General features: G+C 44.6%; 1 protein-coding gene across 7 annotated transcripts in view; it reads right to left on the minus strand.

Annotated features, from left to right (window-relative positions):
* The window catches only part of CRAMP1 (cramped chromatin regulator homolog 1), a 117,702-nt gene that overhangs the window by 60,249 nt on the left and 35,908 nt on the right, over window positions 1-21,545 (minus strand). For all 7 annotated transcript variants that reach the window (XR_005585658.1, XM_039492486.1, XM_039492485.1 and 4 more), the window contains one exon: window positions 16,521-16,569. Coding sequence is in view for 6 of the 7 variants with exons in the window: in XM_039492486.1 (XP_039348420.1) it covers window positions 16,521-16,569 (49 nt within the window). In the remaining variant the exon portion in view is untranslated. The remainder of the gene's footprint in view (window positions 1-16,520; window positions 16,570-21,545) is intronic.

Genomic DNA, 21,545 nt, shown 5'->3' on the forward strand with positions numbered 1-21,545 from the left:
AGGTGATGACTGATTCCTTAAAAAAAAATTTTTTTTAATTAAAAAGCTCAAGTAAAAAAAAAAACAAAAACCCACCTTTGTTGCTTGAAACAAAAGCTACTTGCTAAGCTGTGAAACAGTGCTACCTACCCTCAGTCTGCTGCAGACCTGTCAGCCATGGGACCTTCCCAACAGTACACAAGGACTGATATTTCTTCACACTGATGCAATATATTGTAACTGCTATAAGTGTAGCATTGCTGCCTTCTTTTAAATCTAACCAAAACTTGGGATTGTTTGAAGCCATCTATTAGTCCCTGAGGTCCATCAAGTCTAACACCTGGTCTCTGGCAGTGACCAATTCCTTGATCCTCAGAGGAGGGCACAATACACACCTGCCTGTCTATGCAATGCAACAGTTGAAGGGTGGGATTCCTTCCTGACCAGAACAGCAGAGATCTTATGCCCCAAAACATGAGTTTTGATCCCCTTATCCTAGCTACAAATATTACTGATCATGAAGTCAGTGTCCTTTTGAAAAATCAACCTCCTGCAAGCAAGTAGATTTACATGAAACTAGCATGTGATTTAACACCCCTAGTTAAATACAAACAAGGACAGAACTGGTATGAATGAACCTCATTCACAAGGACTGAAATCTATCTTCCTAGTGGGCGCACAGTGTGAGAAGGCAACAAACCCAGTTGAGAATGCCTCTAATCAGACTGTTTTGCCTGAGTTTAGCTGGCAAACGTTTGAGTTTTGCTTTGGGCAAGCATAGAACTTCCTCCTTGTGTCTGACTCACCAGATGTATGATGTCAAGCACTCACTTTTCATCAGAGGCCCAAGTTTCCATTTCCATTGGAGTTTGGGGACCTAAGTGGTTTGCAGGTGTCTGTGCTAGTCACAGTGCCACCATCTCAAGAGTGATACTGGGGATAACAGCACTGAGGATTCTGCTCTAGGCCATGCTGTCTGGAATGGGAAATGAGCTAGAAAGATCTAGTGAGTCTGCAGTCGACAAAAAGCTCTGGATATATATTATCATCAATATTTATTATTGTTTCTCCTTCCCCCAAAATAGTAACTACAAAAACTTAAATGAACTGCACGGTTGTCTACTTTTCTGTAACTTTTACAAATGTCCTTGAATTCTGATACTTTGTGACATTCTAAAGCAATATTTACCAGAAATTCACAATGCTTCCAGCAACAGGAATACCCCAAAGTTCTGTCTGTGTTAGGCAAAAAGGTATCACAACAAACCGCTGCTTGGAACTCTCCATCTATACAACAGGTGGGACAGCTGTTTTATTAGTATTGGTTGCAAAACAAGGTCTGGATCAGGTTCTGTTGCATCAGTACAGCCTCCCCAATGAGGGCATGAAGGTAAAAGAATTAGACATACAGTACACTGCTGCAGCTCCCTCCTAGAATGCAGTGCCTCATGTTTGGTAATCATAAAAAAATCCCCATTCCCACCAGGGGCGGCTCTAGCAATTTCGCCGCCCCAAGCACGGCGGCACGCCGTGGGGGGCGCTCTGGCGGTCGCCGGTCCCGCGGCTCCGGTGGACCTCCTGCAGAAGTGCCTGCGGAGGGTCCACTGGTCCCGCGGCTTCCGGTGGAGCATCCGCAGGCACGCCTGCGGGAGGTCCACCGGAGCTGCCTGCCGCCCTCCCAGTGACAGGCAGAGCCCCCCCACGGCATGCCGCCCCAAGTGCGCGCTTGGCGCGCTGGGGTCTGGAGCCGGCCCTGATTCCCACCAACAGTTCTGGGCATTATGGGAGAAGCCTTTTATGAAACCCATGTTGGATAGGATAAGGTGCAAGAACACACATCATGGTTGTAAGGGGTGTTATGCCTGGATGCATCAGAATGGTTCTAGCTGACACATTGCTGCTACGTGGACATGTCAAATCATTATGTAGACAAGTGGGACAACAATGGATTCACACAATCAGCACGCCTGTAACTATTTTTTTTTTTTGCTCAGTGGACAAACTCAGTTTTCTACTGTAGTAAGAGGGGAAACCATCGGTGTAATCAAACTTGCACTTATGACCTGATCCAAAGCCCACTGAAGACGGTGGAAAGTCTCCCACTGAATTTAATGGGTTATGGATAAAGCTAAGATTTTGTCACAGAATCCGAGACTTCCAGAGACCTCCATGACATTTTCCACTTCAGCCCCAGTGCAGCACAGGGCCCCCACAGCTGGCCAGATGCCATGGACAAACCTTGGAACTCCCAGCTCTGGGCCCACAGCTCCGAGTAGCCACAAGTGGCAGGGGGACCCCAGCACTCTCAGCCACAATGGGTGGCCCCCTGGAGCCCCAGCAGCAGTAGGTGCTGGACCCTCCTCCCTCCCCATTTTGTCTCAGTTATTTTTAGTGAAAGTCAGGGATAGGTCACAGGCTTCCATAAATTTTTGTTTATCATCCATGACCCATCTGTGACTTTTACTAAAAATATCTGAGACAAAATCTTAGCCTTAGTTATGGATCAGGCCTTTTAGGTACAAATCTGAAAAAATGTGGAGAAGCCCGATAGGTGGTGTAAATTATCATAGCACCATCAACTGCCATGACAATTTAAAACAGCTGAGGATCAGCTCCTGTAACTAGATTTTAATTAAACCAAAATTTCTCACACAAGTGTCTTCAATGTAGTATCACATATAAATTCACTGGTGCTGTACAACTGTATCACACAAGCCATCAGCTCAGTTTAAGTGCCTGATCCATGTCCAGATAAGGGTACATTATTGACTCTACACAAATAGGGTAATAATTTCAAGGTAGTAACTGGAGCTAGGGTTGTAAAAATGCAACAACCACCCTAACAGATCACTATAGTTTTACCAAAAAAACCCAAACACTAGGAAATTCTAAAATAAGGTTAACATTTTTTTGTCAATTTAAAAAAAAAAAAATCAGATTTTTGAACCCTCCCTCCTCCATAGATATCTTCATTTTTCATTTCCTGTCTCCCTATCCATTTAAAATGTTACCACTTTTTGCCAATTTATTGCATCTCTTATGTAATGTAACGTAACTGATCCAAGCAAAAGAAAAAAGCATTGGTCATTGTTTGTATTTTTTGTGGCATTATGAATTCTGACAGCACTGCCCACAAAACATTTATGCATGTTGCACCTGCCACGTATAATGGGCTACCTGCCATGCCTCCTGCTCAGCTGTCTGCCACCTGCTCAGACACACTTTGGGCAGCAGTAACTCACCAGCAGTAACCATTACTGAAACATCACTCTGGCACTGTACCCCTGTATCTGGCTACAAAAATAACGGCAGCTGACCGTTACCATGTGATCCTAGGCATGATTTTCTCTGCAATACATCAGATGTAAGAACTGCAGAGACAGCAGAGAAAGGGCAAATAAAGGAAAATAAAATAAAACCAAGGATAGAGGAAGTAAGATAAAGGCAAAAATGCCGGCAGCACTACTGCTGGAGGACCACATCACGCTACCCTGTGTATTCTATGGGCTACCACAGTTTAGAAGCAAGCAATCAAATTGTGCTCCACCAAATTATTATACACAAACTATTAGCAGGTAGCTAATCTAAAAGGATGAGAGAGAGATGAAGAATGCAACATCAATATATTCACATGGAAATTCACCATGTCTGCCCGTGGATATTATTTCATGACATTAGCACTCAAAATTTCTACTCTTTACCCTCCTTTAAAATGAAAGAAAAGAGCTCCCCTCCAAGTTTACATGTCCTGCTGTGGTGGAATGATTTCTCTTACTCCCTTTTCAGTAGGGCATGATGTTTTTAAATAATCTAGAAAGGAGTCCAATAATCAGTTATTGCAACTTTAAACTAGTGTAAAATTAAATATGGCTGAAGGAGGTACATTCCTAATGCAAGCACATGGCACAGCAGGGATAGGGGGAGGAGTAGTTTAATTAATTTAAAAGAACATGACAGATTAATGAGTATCAAAACAGAAACAGCCTGCAACAAAAGTAGTTATCTTAAAAACATGTTCTTCCTGCTTAGATCTTGGTTTCTTTTAACCTGGGATGTTTCCAAACCTAACAAAGTGCTGAATATTCAAAAACAGATTACACAAAACATGATTAAGAATCTTTAGTATAGTTCACATCCTCAGAATTTCCTAACTGCTGAAATAGAGCTTGTGATGTTTGGGGGCTTTCTGCAGTATACATTCCAATTTGATTTAGGTATTGAGAGATTGAGAGTTATCAAACATGAATGTCAAATATATCAATTTTAATCCTACAGTATGCCCAAGCACTCAACTCCCAGCGAAATCAAAGGGAACTGAACCACAGCACTTTGCAATACCATTCCTACACCAAACAAAGCAACCCTCTGAGTTTAACCGAGAATGCAATCATTCAAATGGACACAATATTAAAAATTTCTTTAGTTGTGCTATTATCATCATCATCTAATTATTTGAATTCTTTGATTTGTCAGAGATGCTGTACACATTACCATTGGTGGTGTTTATTTTGTTTTGAATTTCTCTGTTTAGAATAGAACATCCATCTACCCACATGCACAGCCCCTATTACCACAGTATCCAAGCATCACACAATCTCTAATACATTTAACATTAGCATACCACCCTGTGTGGGCACTTGAGGCACACAGAGATTAAGGGATTTACTCAAGTTCACCCAGGATGTTTGTGGCAGAGGAGGGACTTGAACCTAAACCTCCCACATGCTAGGCTAGTGTCCTGCCCACTGGTTCATCCTTCCTCTAACAGATTACTTGGTTTCCCTGTCTAGTCCTTATGAACTAGCACACAACTAAAACACAGCCAGAGTAGGTTTAAATCACCCACATATGTCTTCAGTGAATTTAAAAAATCCACAGAAACATTTCTCTTGAGCCTAGGCTTTGTAAAACTTTTGTTTACTACACAAAATATAAAATCTGGGCCTAAATCCACCAGCGTCACTTTTAACAACTCTAATACGATATGATGTGATTGGAATGACAAGGACTTGGTGGGGTAACTCACATGACTGGAGCACTATCATGGATGGGTATAAACTGGAAGCACGGGCAGGGGAGAATAAGTTGACAAATTGCACTGTATATAAGATAGCAGCATGATTGCTCAGAGCTCCAGTATAAAACTGGAGAAAAGCCTGTTGAGTATCTTTGGGGTAAGTTTAGAGCCGAAAGCAACAAAGGTGATGTGGTGGGCATCTGCTATAGACCACCAGACCAGGAGGATGAGGTAGATGAGGCTTTCTTCAGAAAACTAACAGAAATTTTCAGATCACAGGCCCTGGTTCCTATTGGGGACTTCAATCACCCTGATATCTGCTGGGAGAGCAATACAGCAGTGCACAGACAATCCAGGAAGTTTTTGGTGTGTTGGGCACAACTTCCTGGTGCAAGTGCTGGAGGAACAAACTAGGGGCCGTGGGGGGGAGGGATAGTTCAGTGGTTTGAGCATTGGCCTGCTAAACCCAGGGTTGTGAGTTCAATCCTTGAGGGGGGCCATTTAGGGAAGTGGGGATTGGTCCTGCTTTGAGCAGGGGGTTGGACTAGATGATCTCCTGAGGTCCCTTCCAACCCTAATAATCTATGATTCCTGCTCACAAACAGGAAGAATTTGTAGAAGTAGAAGTGGGTGGCAACCTGGGTAGCAGTGACCATGAGATGGTCAAGTTCAGGATCCTGATCAAAGGAAAAAAGGAGAGCAGCAGAATAGGGACCCTGAACTTCAAAAAAGCAAACTTTGATTCCCTCAGGGAACTGATGGGCAGGATCCCCTGGGAGGCTAATATGAGGGGGAAAACAAGTCCAAGACAGCTGGCTGTATTTTAAAGAAGCCTTATTGAGGATGCAGGAACAAATCATCCTGATGTGCAGAAAGAACAGCAAATATGGCAGGCGACCAGCTTGGCTTAACCGTGAAATCTTCAGTGAGCTTAAGCACAAAAAGGAAGATTACAAGAAGTGGAAACTTGTACAGATGACTAAAGAGGAGTATAAATATATTGCTCGAGCATGCAGGGGTGTAATCAGGAAGACCAAAGCACAATTGGAGATGCAGCTACCAAGGGATATGAAGGGTAACTAGAAGGGTTTCTACAGGTATGTTTGCAACAAGAAGGTGATCAGGGAAAGTGGGGACCCTTAATGAATGGGGGAGGCAGCCTAGTCACAGATGATGTGGAAAAAGCTGAAGTACACTCAATGTTTTTTTTGTGTCTGTCTTCACAGACAAGGTCAGCTCCCAGACTGCTGCACTGGGCTGCACAATATGGGGAGGAAGTGAGCAGCCCTCAGCGGTGAAAGAACAGGTTAAGGACTGTTTAGAAAAGCTGGACATACAAGTCCATGGGGCTGGATGCAATGCATCCGAGAGTACTGAGGGAGTTGGCTGATGTGACTGTAGAGCCATTGGCCATTATCTCTGAAATTTTGTGGCAATCGGGGAAGGTCATGGAAAATTGGAAAAAGGCAAACAGTGCCCATCTTTAAAAAAGGGAAGAAGGAGAATCCAGGGAACTACAGACCGGTACTTCAGTCCCTGGAAAAAATCATGAAGCAGGTCCTCAAGGAATTCATTTTGAAGCACCTGGAGGAGAGGAAGGTGATCAGGAACAGTCAACATGGATTTACCAAGGTTAAGTAATGCTTGACTAACCTGATTGCCTTCTATGATGAGATAACTGGCTCTGTGGATATGGGGAAAGCGGTGGATGTGATATACCTTGATTTTAGCAAAGCTTTTCATACTGTCTCCAGTATTCTTGCCAGCAAGTTAAAGAAATATGGATTAGATGAATGGACTATAAGGTGAATAGAAAGCTGGCTAGATCGTCGGGCTCAATGGGTAGTGATCAACGGCTCGATGTCTAGTTGGTAGCCGGTATCAAGCTGAGTGCCCCAGGGGTTGGTCCTCGGGCTGGTTTTGTTCAACATCTTTATTAATGATCTGGATGATGGGATGAATTACACCCTCAGCAAGTTCGCAGACGACACTAAGCTGGGGGAGAGGTAGATACACTGGAGGGTACGGATAGGGTACAGACAAATTGGAGGATTGGGCTAAAAGAAATCTCATGAGGTTCAACAAGGACAAGTGCAGAGTCCTGCACTTAGGAAGTAAGAATCCCATGCACTGCTACAGGCTGGGGACCGACTGGCTAAGCAGCAGTTCTGCAGAAAAGGACCTGGGGATTACATTGGATGAGAAGCTTGATACGTGTCAGTGTGCCCTTGTCGCCACGAAGGCTCACAGTATATTGGGCTGCATTAGTAGGAGCACTGCCAGCATGTTGAGGGAAGTTGTTATTCCCTTCTATTAAGCACTGGTGAGGCCACATCTGGAGTTCTGAGTCCAGTTTTGGGCCCTCCACTACAGAAAGGATGTGGGCAAGTTGGAGAGAGTCCAGAAGAGGGCAATGAAAATGATTAGGGAGCTGGGGCACATGACTTACGAGGAGAGGCTGAGGGAACTGGGATTGTTTAGTCTGCAGAAGAGAAGAATGAGGGGGGATTTGATAGCTGCTTTCAACGAGGATGGATCTAGACTGTTCTCAGTGGTAGAAGATGACAGAACAAGGAGTAATGGTCTCAAGTTGCAGAGGGGGAGGTTTAGGTTGGACATTAGGAAAAACTTTTTCACTAGTTGGGTGGTGAAGAACTGGAATGGGTTACCTAGGGAGGTAGTGGAATCTCCTTCCTTAGAGGTTTTTAAGGTCAGGCTTGACAAAGCCCTGGCTGGGATGATTTAGTTGGGTTTGGTCCTGCTTTGAGCAGGGGGTTGGACTAGATGACCTCCTGAGGTCCCTTCCAACCCTGAGATTCTATGAAGAGTCCCAAGAATGTTTAACAATACTTTGTTCCATAGTTGCCCAGTATAGAAATTCTAGCAACTCTGTTCCAACAGTGGCCAGCATCCAAAGACTAGATAGACCACTGGTCTGAACTGGTATAGCAATTCCAACATTCCGAAATAAGTCATATTTAGCTCTATTTTGGCCTATTTTCTAGAACCCCATGGCTTCAGATAACTGCTGACAGCAGCGCAAAAAGCTTCACATTTGCTCAATTCTAGATGAACCTGGGATTTTTAAGGTAACTAAATCAAGTGTGACATTTTGTGCCAAGAATTCTTAATTGTCAGAAATAACACTGGTCCACAATTTTTGAGAAGTTCTCTGCTTCAGAGATAAAATGTGCTATTTATTATGTATTTTGATGTGCTGAATTCAAATATGACAATTAAAACAACTGATTGGCTACTGTTTCTAAGACATTTAAGTTTTTACATTTTATGTCTATGTATATTGTGTAGATAGAGTTTTAATCATAAATTGTAAACCTAGGGGTACGTCTACACTACGGAACTATTCTGAATTTGCATAAACCGGTTTAGCAAAACAGATTGTATAAAATCGAGTGCGCGCGGCCACACTAAACACATTAAATCGGTGGTGTGCGTCCACGGTCCGAGGCTAGCATCGACTTCTGGAGCGTTGCACTGTGGGTAGCTATTCCGTAGCTATCCCATAGTTCCCGCAGCCTCCCCCGCCCCTTGGAATTTCCGGGTTGAGATCCCAGTGCCTGATGGGGCAAAAATCATTGTCGCGGGTGGTTCTGGGTAAATGTCGTCAGTCACTCCTTCCTCTGGGAAAGCAACGGCAGACAAGCATTTTGCGCCTTTTTTCCCTGGATTGCCCTGGCAGATGCCATAGCATGGCAATCATGGAGCCTGTTTTGCCTTTCGTGACTGTCACGGTATGTGTACTAGATGCCGCTGACAGAGGCGATTCAGCAGCGCTACACAGCAGCATGCTTTTGCTTTTGCATGACAGCAGAGATGGTTATCAGCCATACTGCACCATCTACCAATCCATAAATTGGTAAAAAGATGAGCATGGCTACCAGTCGTTTTGCACCATTTGCTGCTGTCATAACTGCCCCTGGCTGCTCTTAGCCAGGGGCGCAAAAGCCAAAATTGGGAATGACTCCCAGACTCAATCCCTCCTTTTTGGTATCTAAAAATAGAATCAGTCCTGCCTAGAATATGTGCAAGTGTACAAGAGAACCACTGTATCAGAGAGCACAGCTGCTCTGTGTCAGATCCTGCAGAAATTATGAGCTGTATGCTATTCACAGGGGGTGCTCCTGCAACAACCCCACCTGTTGATTCCGTTCTTCCCCCAGCCTTCCTGGGCTACTGTAGCATTGTCCCCCCACTTGTGTGATGAAGTAATAAAGAATGCAGGAATAAGACACACTGACTTGTTAGTGAGAAATGAGTGGAAGGCAGCCTCCAGCTGCTATGATAGTCCAGACAGGACAGTAAGGAGTGTGGAGCAGAGGAGCCCAGCATCCCTCTGCTAGTCCAGGGGCAATTGAATCTTTTTTTTACACATGAAGGGTGGGGGCTGACAGAGCTCAGCCCCCTGTTGCTATGACGACGATGGTTATCAGCCATACTGTACCATCTACCAGGAAAAATTAGGGCCAGGCACCCTTGATAGACCTCACCGATGCTAGTCTGCATGGTTACCAGTCCTTTTGCACTGCCCCATGTGCCAATAGGCTGATGACGAGGACGGATACCAGTCGTATTGCACCAACAGCCACCCATGGCGGGGGGGGGGAGCAAGGATGTTGGTGTTGAGTGCTGCACCATCGGGTCTATCTGCAGCATTCAGTAAAGATAGGGTGACATGTTAAAGAGTCAAGAGAGGATTGTTTTCCCTTTCACTTCTGGGGGTGGGTGGGGGGGTGCGTAAATTGCCGAGCTATGCCCTGACCCACCGTGGACACTGTGTTTGACCCTAGAAGCATTTGGAGCTCAGCCAAGAATGCAAATACTTTTCGGAGACTGCAGGAACTGTGGGATAGCTTGAGTCCTCCAGTCCATGAGCGTCCATTTGATTCTTGGGCTTTCCGTTACGTTTGTCACGCAGCAGTGGGCTGAGCCCCTGCTATGGCGTCTGTCTGAAGATTTTTTAAAAATGATTTTGAATTTCGTCTTCTGTAACGGAGCGCTGATAGAACAGATTTGCCTGCCCTTACAGCGATCACATCCGCATGGTCCATGCTGGAGCTCTTTCTTTATTTTGATTTTCAACTGCATCGCCACACGTGCTGATCTGAGCTCCACGCTAGGCAAACAGGAAATATTCAAAAGTTCGCGGGGCTTTTCCTGTCTACCTGGCGACTGCATCCGAGTTCAGATTGCTGTCCAGAGCGGTCAGTGGTGCACTGTGGGATACCGGCCGGAGGCCAATACCGTCGATCTGCGGCCACACTAACCCTAATCCGATATGGTAATTCCGATACTAGCGCTACTCCTCTCATTAGGGAGGAGTACAGAAACCGGTTTAAAGAGCCCTTTATACCGATATAAAGGGCCTCTCAGTGTGGACGGGTGTGGCGTTAAATCGGTTTTACGCTCCTAAAACCGGTTTAAACGCCTAGTGTAGACCAGGCCTAGGTCTTTTCATGTGTTTATGGTTGCTTTACATGGTAATATTTCACCTGTCCTGTTTATGTAACACTTTAAAAATCAGCAAAAGGGTTAACTTTATTAACTAAAATTTATTATGAAACAAAAGGCAAAAAACTATTATGTATATAGTTTAGTCCTATTCAGTGTCTACTCAGAGCTTCTTGGCTTGTCTTTTGTATTCATTAAATGGAGCATCTCTTGTCACTGTCCAGCAATAGTCTGCAAGCATTGATCATAGAATTTCAGGGTTGGAAGCGACCTCAGGAGGTCATCTAGTCCAACCCCCTGCTCAAAGCAGGACCAAACCCAACTAAATCATCCCAGCCAGGGCTTTGTCAAGCCTGACCTTAAAAACCTCTAAGGAAGGAGATTCCACAACCTCCCTAGGTAACCCACTCCAGTGCTTCACCACCCGACTAGTGAAAAAGTTTTTCCTAATGTCCAACCTAAACCTCCCCCTCTGCAACTTGAGACCATTACTCCTTGTTCTGTCATCTTCTACCACTGAGAACAGTCTAGATCCATCCTCTTTGGAACCCCCTTTCAGGTAGTTGAAAGCAGCTATCAAATCCCCCCTCATTCTTCTCTTCTGCAGACTAAACAGTCCCAGTTCCCTCAGCCTCTCCTCCTAAGTCATGTGCTCCAGCCCCCTAATCATTTTTGTTGCCCTCCACTGGACTCTTTCCAATTTTTCCACATGCTTCTTGTAGTGTGGGGCCCAAAACTGGACACAGTACTCCAAATGAGGCTCACCAGTGCTGAATAGATGGGAATGATCACATCCCTCGATCTGCTGGAAATGCCCCTACTTATACAACCCAAAATGCCATTAGCCTTCTTGGCAACAAGGGCACACTGTTGACTCATATTCAGCTTTTCGTCCACCGTAACCCCTAGGTCCCTTTCTGCAGAACTGCCGCCCAGCCATTCGGTCCCTAGTCTATAGCAGTGCATGGGATTCTTCCGTCCTAAGTGCAGGACTCTGCACTTGTCCTTGTTGAACCTCATCATATTTCTTTTGGCCCAATCCTCTAATTTGTATAGGTCCCTCTGTATTCTATCCCTACCCTCCAGCGTATCAACCACTCCTCCCAGTTTAATGTCATCTGCAAACTTGCTAAGGGTGCAGTCCACACCATCCTCCAGATCGTTAATGAAGATATTGAATAAAACCGTCCCCAGCACTGACCCTTGGGGCACTCCACTTGATACCGGCTGCCAACTAGACATGGAACCATTGATCACTACCCGTTGAGCCTGACCATCTAGCCAGTTTTCTATCCACCTTACCGTCCATTCATCCAGCCCAGACTTCTTTAACTTGCTGGCAAGAATACTGTGGGAGACTGTATCAAAAGCTTTGCTAAAGTCCAGAAATAGCACATCCACTGCTTTCCCCTCATCCACAGAGCCGGTTATCTCATCATAGAAGGCAATTAGGTTAGTCAGGCATGACTTGCCCTTGGTGAATCCATGCTGACTGTTCCTGATCACTTTCCCCTCCTTTAAGTGGTTCAGAATTGATTCCTTGAGGACCTGTTCCATGATTTTTCCAGGGACTGAGGTGAGACTGACTGACCTGTAGTTCCCTGGATCTTCCTTCTTCCCTTTTTTAAAGATGGGCACTACATTAGCTTTTTTCCAGTCATCCGGGACCTCCCCCGATCGCCATGATTTTTCAAAGATAATGGCCAATGGCTCTGCAATCTCATCGGCCAACTCCTTTAGCACCCTCAGATGCAGCGCATCCGGCCCCATAGACTTGTGCTCGTCCAGCTTTTCTAAATAGTCCGGAACTACTTCTTTCTCTACAGAGAGCTGGTCACCTCCTCCCCATACCGTGCTGCAGAGTGCAGCTGTCTGGGAGCTGACCTTGTCTGTGAAGACAGAGGCAAAAAAAGCATTAAGTACACTAGCTTTCTCCACATCCTCTGTCACTAGGTTCCCTCCCTCATTCAGCAAGGGGCCCACACTTTCCTTGACTTTCTTCTTGTTGCTAACATACCTGAAGAAACCCTTCTTGTTACTCCTAACATCTCCGGCTAGCTGCAACTCCAAGTGTTATTTGGCCTTCCTAATTTCACTCCTGCATGCCTGAGCAATACTTTTATACTCCTCCCTGGTTATTTGTCCAATCTTCCACTTCTTGTAAGCTGTTTTTTTGTGTTTAAGACGAGCAAGGATTTCACTGTTAAGCCAAGCTGGTCGCCTGCCATATTTACCTTTCTTCCTACACATCGGGATGGTTTGTTCCTGCAACCTCAATAAGGATTCTTTAAAATACAGCCAGCTTATTTGCCCTGATAGCTTTTCTCCATGGTTGCAATGTCCTGGTGAAATCGCTCGCCGCTCACTGCTCCAGAGTTTGGTGGAAAAAAATCTAGATGAGAGTGCAAAAAAATGTATCTTTAGTGACATGTTGCAACCAAGGCTTTTGTATGCCTCGAGGAGGTTTTCCACCAACAACCTGTAGTTGTCTGCCTTGTTGTTTCCAACAAAATTTATTGCCACTAACTGGAAGGCTTTCCATGCCTTCTTTTCCTTGCCACGCAGTGCATGGTCAAATGCATCATCTCGAAGTTGTTCACGAAACTGAGGACCAACAAAGACACCTTCCTTTATCTTAGCTTCACTTAACCTTGGAAATTTTCCACGGAGGTACTTGAAAGCTGCTTGTGTTTTGTCAATGGCTTTGACAAAGTTCTTCATCAGACCCAGCTTGATGTGTAAGGGTGGTAACAAAATCTTCCTTGATTCAACAAGTGGTGGATGCTGAACACTTTTCCTCCCAGGCTCCAATGACTGTCGGAGTGGCCAATCTTTCTTGATGTAGTGGGAATCTCTTGCACGACTATCCCATTCGCAGAGAAAACAGCAGTACTTTGTGTATCCAGTCTGCAGACCAAGCAAGAGAGCAACAACCTTCAAATCGCCACAAAGCTGCCACTGATGTTGGTCATAGTTTATGCACCTCAAAAGTTGTTTCATGTTGTCATAGGTTTCCTTCATATGGACTGCATGACCAACTGGAATAGATGGCAAAACATTGCCATTATGCAGTAAAACAGCTTTAAGACTCGTCTTCGATGAATCAATGAACAGTCTCCACTCATCTGGATCGTGAACGATGTGGAGGGCTGCCATCACACCATCGATGTTGTTGTAGGCTACAAGATCACCTCCCCTGAAGAAGAATGGGACAAGATCCTTTTGACGGTCACGGAACATGGAAACCCTATCACCTGCCAGGAGATTCCACTGGTGTAGTCTGGAGCCCAACAGCTCTGCTTTACTCTTGGGTAGTTCCAAATCCCTGACAAGGTCATTCAGTTCACCTTGTGTTATGAGGTGTGGTTCAGAGGAGGAGGATGGGAGAAAATGTGGGTCCTGTGACATTGATGGTTCAGGGCCAGAAGTTTCATCCTCTTCCTCGTCTGACTCAAGTGAGAATGGATTCTGGTGCATCAGGAACCGGCAGTCCTTCTCCGTGGGGTACTGGGCGTATAGCTGATGGAATGTTTGGATAAAGCACAGTCCACTTTTTCTTCTTTGACACACCTTTCCCAACTGGAGGCACCATGCAGAAGTAACAATTGCTGGTATGATCTGTTGGCTCTCTCCAAATCACTGGCACTGCAAAAGGCATAGATTTCCTATTCCGGTTCAACCACTGGCGAAGATTTGTTGCACAAGTATTGCAGCATATGTGTGGGGCCCACCTCTTGTCCTGATCTCCAATTTTGCAGCCAAAATAAAGGTGATAGGCTTTCTTAACCATAGTGGTTATACTGCGCTTTTGTGATGCAAAAGTCACTTCACCAAACATAACTTCTGCTATCTGCACTGTTCACATAAGTACGAGGCATCTCTGCTCACTTTGGCAAACAGACTTTGCTCCCTTTGCAAAATCAAACACTGACAAAGAAGAGCACGACACTGTATGATTTCTAGAGCTGATATAGGGCAATTTGTTCAGCAGAGTGATGTAAGCTTTGTTATGAGTGCATCATCCATGACTTCTAGGAATAACATGATACAATTCATATCATGTATGACACAATACCAGCTTCAGATTGCATCATTCATTGTTTTGCCTAAAAAGCAAGTACTGTCCAAACCCAGTCATAGATTTATTCATAGATCCAGTCAAAGATGTATTTTAGTCATTTCTGGTTTAAATTGAGATCCCTTCCCTTTATAACTCACTTATCCTCCGCTATTCCCAAGTCAAGGGTCGTATATACTGACCCAATAGCATAACTTGAAAACTAGAGCCAATCAACAATTTTAAGCATCATTTTCGTTCTCAGTGACCCAGAATTAGTAAAGTTGGACTACATTTATTTCAGAAGCATTTTGGCTGTAGAGCAGTGTAATCAGCAGATTAAGTTTCCAATCAATACTTGGCATTTGCAGCCTGGGTTTTCAGCTCAGCTGCGAAGGTTCTGACCAATATATCTAGTCATTTAGTTTTGATAAATAAATGAGTGAGGATCTTGTAGAAAGTCAGAGATGCTGCATGGTCTAAGTAGAATGAAAGAGGTCAAGACTCTAAGTTCAAGTCCCAGCTATGCCAGTAACATGCTGGGTAGCTCCTCACAGTTCCTCTGCATCTCAAAGTTTCCGCACTTGTCAAATAAGGCTAATAGTTATACCTATCTCATGAGGGGACTGTGAGGATAATCTATTTTCATATGTTTCCTGTTGTGTTTGGGAAGGGGGAAGAGAAAGATCGCCTGCAACTAAGTGTGATTATGGCTTTCTAGCACCACGTCGGGTAACTTCAGCAGCACAGTGAGCTGGAGAAGGAAGGTTTTAGTCCATATTGTATTTGACTGTGCATGTAGAGTTGGGGGCTGTCTCTCTATCCATCTTCCCTGGATTAATGTACACAGACTGCCATTTGGGTAATGGAAATACAATTTTACACACTGCTGTTGTGCAGTTTGCTCATTGGAATGACAGGAAACTTTTTGGGCAGAAAGAGGATGTCCCTCTTCTGCCTGATAAGAGCAGAGTCAGTCAATCTGCACTATTTCATCTGCCAAAGAGTGAATAATTCTGGATTTCCCAATAAGAAAAGTAAAACCTATTTACACTCCAGGTCATATTAAGAGATTGAGTTTTAATATATTTAAGTGCAAGAATCCACATTTCTGAAATGCTTGGATATGAGACAATCTTTGTAAGATAAATATCTAACTTTCTCCCAGACAATCACCATTTGGTTAGAACAGATGACATTAAAGAAAACTAAGGCCCCAATTCAGCAAAGTGACACTGTCAAGAAAACCCCTGAGCCTGTAAATACCACACTACAGGACTGGGGCCTAAATTTGCGAAAAATGAGCATGTTCTTGTCATCATGTTGTGCTGGTCAGAGTGCTTGGATGACACTGACTTTATAAGAGATCCCCAATCCACCACATATACCTATGTCCTAAAGTCTAGGTGTTAGAGTAATGAGCTATTTAGAAAAGCAGAAAAATTCAATTATTTAACCCTCCCTCCACCCCGCAAGAAGTATTTCATGCATTCATTTCTAAAAAGTAGTAGAACTTCCTACCGCTTATATAATCCAGAGGATAGTGCAGTTCAGGAGTGAGGCCCCAATCCTGCTTGAAGTCAAGGAGACTACTCGTGCTTACAGTTAAGTACATCCATAAGTGTTAACAGGATTGGCCTAAAGGCCTAGAACCACAGTAGTGTGAAGGCCTAAAACCACAGTAATGTCGGTGCTGAAAGTCATATTCTGTACATTCAATCAACTTTATTTATTTTTTTGAAGACATCTTCTACAAAGCATTTCACACTATCAGGGAATGTCTTAAACTTTACCCCTGGTGTATTTACTATTTAAATAAGTTTGCCTCTCAGGAAAAGGTATGGGGAAAAATATGAAACAAAGTTATTTCATATTTTTCAGCATATTAAATTAAATTACAGCCCTTACAAAGTAATAAATGCTCTCTGCACTGGGCCATCAACTCAGCAATCAAGCTGCTTTATGATTTTATTAGTTGCGAAAAAAATTCTTACTTACCCAATTTGAATGAGCTCATTAAGTTTTGTTGCATTTTTATCATCCATACCTAAATGAAAAAGAAAACAAATATAACACTATATTAGGAATTAAATAACAGGACAAATTATAATCATGTCTGCTTGCCTTATAGTTTATGATGTTGTATTACAATGGGAAGATGCTTTTGATTAGCATAAAAATACCAGGGCTACAACAAAGTTCCTGAACATATTCTATTCATATGCCTCCGTACAGTACAATTCAGTTTAAGCAAGACAAGGAGGGTTTATACACACCCTGCTGTGTTAATTACATTTCAGTCACAGATTAAAAGACAAAAGTTCATCAGTTCTGCAAAGGCCCTAGGTTTCTCAGCGTGGATCAGACATTGCAGTATTGACTGAAAAGATACCTGCTCTTCATGCTCTGAATCTCTGTTGCTAAGGCAGCATAGCGCTATGGAGAAGCCTGAAGCCCTCACAAGTTTGGATGCCATACAAGAAAAAATAAAACACACATACACCCCCACATCCTATGCAATGTACTGCACATTTTGAAACACACATTATGATAACTTGATTTATATCCTCCAAGGTAACAAAGCCTGGATCTACTTGCAGAGGAATTGACCTTTCCCCAGCAATGCTGGAAGTCATTCCTGACATGCTTTCATCCTTCCATGCCATCTGCAATTTCAGGGAATGCAGATGACTGCCTGCTTTCCAAAGGAAAGGGAAATAAGCTGATTCCGGCAAGCAGCAGGGCAGACCTGCAATAAATAATACCTAGGAGGGAGGCTGCTGCTCAAGTCTATTGGGAAAATAGAAACAGAAAGAGAATTTTCAAGGTGACGGTGAATATGGTACATAAGAGGATGCAAATTATTAGATAATACTGCAGATGCACAGGCAACATGAATGCATTACCAAGATAACTGGGCATGACTTGATGATTTCCCGTCACAGTCAAGGTGGGGTCAGTTGATGCTCCTGGTCATTCTAAGGGTATGTCTACACTACGAAATTAGGTAGATTCTATAGAAGTCGATTTTTAGAAATTGATTTTATACAGTCGATTGCGTATGTCCACACTAAGCGTATTAAGTCGGCAGAGTGCATCCTCACTACCTTGGCTAGCATCGACTTAGAGCGGTGCACTGTGGGTAGCTATCCCACATTTCCTGCAGTCTCCACTGCCCATTGGAATTCTGGGTTAAGCTCTCAATGCCTGATGGGGCAAAAACATTGTCGCGGGTGGTTTGGGGTACTTGCCCCTCCCTTCATGAAAGCAATGGCAGACAATCGTTTCGTGCCAGACATGAGGGCGATTAGAAGAGCATAGGAAGGCACGCTGCACATCAGAGAGGCTGACTGACCAGGCTTTGGTGTGACAGTTGTGTGTTTCTCCTTGATGCAAACCCAACCCTTTTGTTGATTTTAATTCCCTGTAAGCCAACCGCCCCTCCTCCCTTCAAAATAAAGTAACATTGTTTTGAAACCATGCATTTTTTCTTTATTAATCAAAAAAAATGAGATAATGGACAAGGCCACATTGCTTATTGTAGCCACACTAAAAATCAAACTGGTTTGAATGACAGCCTTCTGTTGCTTGGGCCATCCTCTGCAGTGGAGTGGCTGGGTGCCCGGAGGCCCCCCGCCCCACGTTCTTGGGCATCTGGGTGAGGAGGCTATGGAACATGGGGAGGAGGGTAGGGGGTTATACAGTGGATGCAGCAGGGGGTCTGTGCTCTTGTTGGCTTTCCTGCAGCTCTAACAGACGCTTCATCATGTCCGTTTGCTCCCCCATTAGCCTCAGCATCGCATGGGGGAGAGGGATAGCTCAGTGGTTTGAACATTGGCCTGCTAAACCCAAGGTTGTAGGTTCAATCCTTGAGGGGGCCATTTAGGGATTTGGTCCTGCTTTGAGCAGGGGGTTGGACTAGATGATCTCTGAGGTCCCTTCCAACCCTAATAATCTCTGATTCTGCTTCCGCTCTTCGCGTTCACTTAATTCTTTCCTGGCCTCTGCCACTGAATGCCTCCATGCATTAAGCTGTGCCCTATCAGTGTGAGAGGACTGCATGAATTCGGAAAACATGTCATCGTGAGTGCGTTTTTTTTCACCTTCTAATCTGCGATAACCTCAGGGACAGAGATGATAGGGGGAGTGTAGAAACATTCTACGCTCTACGATTCTGGGGGGACTGCATGGTCACCTGTGCTGCTGAGTTTGCCATGCTAACCAAACAGGAAATGAAATTCAAAAGTTCCCGGGGCTAGTGTACCTGGCTAGTGCATCAGAGTTCGAAGTACTGTCCAGAGCTGTCACAATGAAGCACTCTGGGATAGCTCCTGGAGGCCAATACAGTCGATTTGCGTTTGCACTACCCCAAATTCAACCCAGCAAAGTCGATTTTAGTGCTATTCCCCTAGCCGGGGAAGAGTACAGAAGTCGATTTTAGAGCCCTTTAGGTCAACAGAATGGGGCTGGTTGTGTGGATGCATTCATTTTTAAATCGACCTAATGCGGCTAAATTTGACCTACCCCGTATGGTAGATCAGGCCTAAGACAAGGTGTGGAGAAGTGGGAGATACACTGCTGGTGTCTTCTATTGACAATGCAACCTGCCCTGACTTTGTCATGAAGCAAATCAAAATTGCTTCTCCAAGATGGGTGAGCACACTGGAGATCTTTGAACTAACAAAATAAAGTGAATGTGAACAGTCTGAACAGTTCAATTCATGAGACAAAGTAAAATCCCCTAGTGAGGAGAGAATGTAGTAAAAAGTCCCCAGGGGCACTACTATACAGTAGGGAATTCAAATGACCCACCAATTATGCCTTCTTTTTTGTTATTTTATAAATAATGCAGTCTTTAAAAGGAAATAAAAAAGTTTAGAACATTCTACATTTAGTTCCCACATCCCGCTGGCAAAGCCATACACATAGATGCTACACCATCACTGCTAGGGCACTGGTCCCACCAAAAACGCTTGGGTCTAGACTGAATGAAACACATAGGACAAACTAGTGCGGACAGGGCTAAAGAAGTTGATTTATTTAGAATGCATCTTACCGAACAGGTCATGTTTATTCATTTTATCAGCAATAAAAACTTAATCAGTCTTAAAGTATTTATTGTTATATAAAGATTTAAAGCCTGATTTGCAGAACAGCATCATCCCAGACTGTGATTTTGCAGGCACAAATAATGGCAGATGCAAGTGATATAGTTTATACATTTAATTGCTTGATTTTCAGGAACAACCAGGTAGCCAGATACATAAATTAAAAATGTATTTCACTTGCAAAACTGTGGATAGTTCTTTAAAAAAATAAAAATAAAAATAAAAAAAAAGAAAAGGACAATTACTCACCTTTTAATAATTGTTGTTCGATGCGTTGTTCACATCCAATCCAAACAGGTGTGTGCATGCCATGTGCACAGTCGTCGGCAACTTCTTCCCTCAGCAGCACCCATCGGGTCGGCTAGGGAACCCCTGGAGTGGCGCCCTCATGGCGCTCAATATATGACCCTGCCGACCCGACCCCCCTTCAGTTCCTTCTTGCCGGCTACTCCGACAGAGGGGAAAGAGGGTGGGTATTGGAATTGACAAGACCACCACATTTCAAAGAACAGCAGTTACAAGAAGGTGAGTAACCGTCTTTTCTTCTTCGAGTGTTTGTTCGTGTTGATTCCAATTAGGTGACTCCCAAGCTCTCCCATGGGGATGGGGTCGGAGTTAAGGAATCACTAATTGGAGACCTGCTCTGCCGAAAGCTGAGCCATCTCTAGAATGCTGCGTGATGGCATAGTGGGTGGTAAATGTGTGCACCGAGGACCAGGTTGCCGCTCTGCAGATTTCCTGGATAGGCACCTGGGCCAGGAAAGCAGCAGACAAGGTTTGAGCTTGTATCGAGTGGGCCGTAATAGCCAGAGCTGGGAACTTGGCACGGTCATAACAGGGACGAATGCAGTCCATGATCCAGGAAGAAATGCATTGTGAGGAGACCAGAAGCCTTTCATGCAGCCTGCCACTGCTAAAAAGAGTTGGTTTGACTTCCTGAAAGGCTTCATGCACTCAGTGTAGAATGCTAGCACTCTCTGCACAGCAAATGAAGCATCTGCTCCTGTGCATTAGCATGTGGCTTGGGAAAGAAAACTGGTAGAAAAATGGCTTGGCCAATGTGGAATTGGGATACCACCTTGGGCAGGAAGGTGGAGTGCAGCCTGAGCTGTACTTTGTCCTTGAGGGGATGGGAGTGGGGGAGGAGGCGGCAGAGGTTAGCGCTTTCAACTCTGACACCCTCCTGGCTGATGTGATGGCAACCAGAAATGCCACCTTCCATGAGAGATACAGAAGGGAGCATGTAGCCAGTGGCTCAAAGAGGACCCCCCCCTTTAGCCTAGCTAGGACTAGATTGAGGTCCCAAGCAGGTGGACGCGACTGTGGATATAGCCATTCCATGCCCTTAAGGAAACAGCCCACCACAGGGTTGGCGAATACCAAACAACCTAACTCTCCCAGGTGGAACGCTGAGATGGCCACGAGGTGTACTTTGATGGATGATCCGGCCAAACCTTGCTGCGTCCGATGCAGTAGATAGTCCAGGATGAATGGTATAGATGCCTGAAGTGGAGGTACGTGACTGCGCTCACACCAGCACAAGAACCTTTTCCACACAGCTAGATAAGTGGCCCTGGTGGAAGGTTTCCTGCTACCAAGCAGCACCTCCCTCACCGATTCCGTGCATTGGCGCTCCATTGGGTTTAGCCTTGAAGCTTCCAAGCCATGAAATGGAGGGACTGGAGGTCCAGTTGAAGCAGGCGGCCGTGGTCCTTTGTGATCAGATCAGAAAGGAGTGGCAGTGCGATCGGGATGTCCACTGACAGCTCCAGAAGTGTGGTGTATCTAGGCTGGCTAACCTAGTGAGGAGGGCTTTAAACTAGGTTCACCGGGGGAAGGAGACCAAAGCCCTGAGGTAAGTGGGGAAATGGGATACCGGGAGGCAGCACGAGCAGGAGAGTGCAAGAGGGGAGGA

Source organism: Mauremys reevesii, linkage group 10, assembly GCF_016161935.1.
Source record: "Mauremys reevesii isolate NIE-2019 linkage group 10, ASM1616193v1, whole genome shotgun sequence".
NCBI classification, from domain to species: domain Eukaryota; kingdom Metazoa; phylum Chordata; order Testudines; family Geoemydidae; genus Mauremys; species Mauremys reevesii.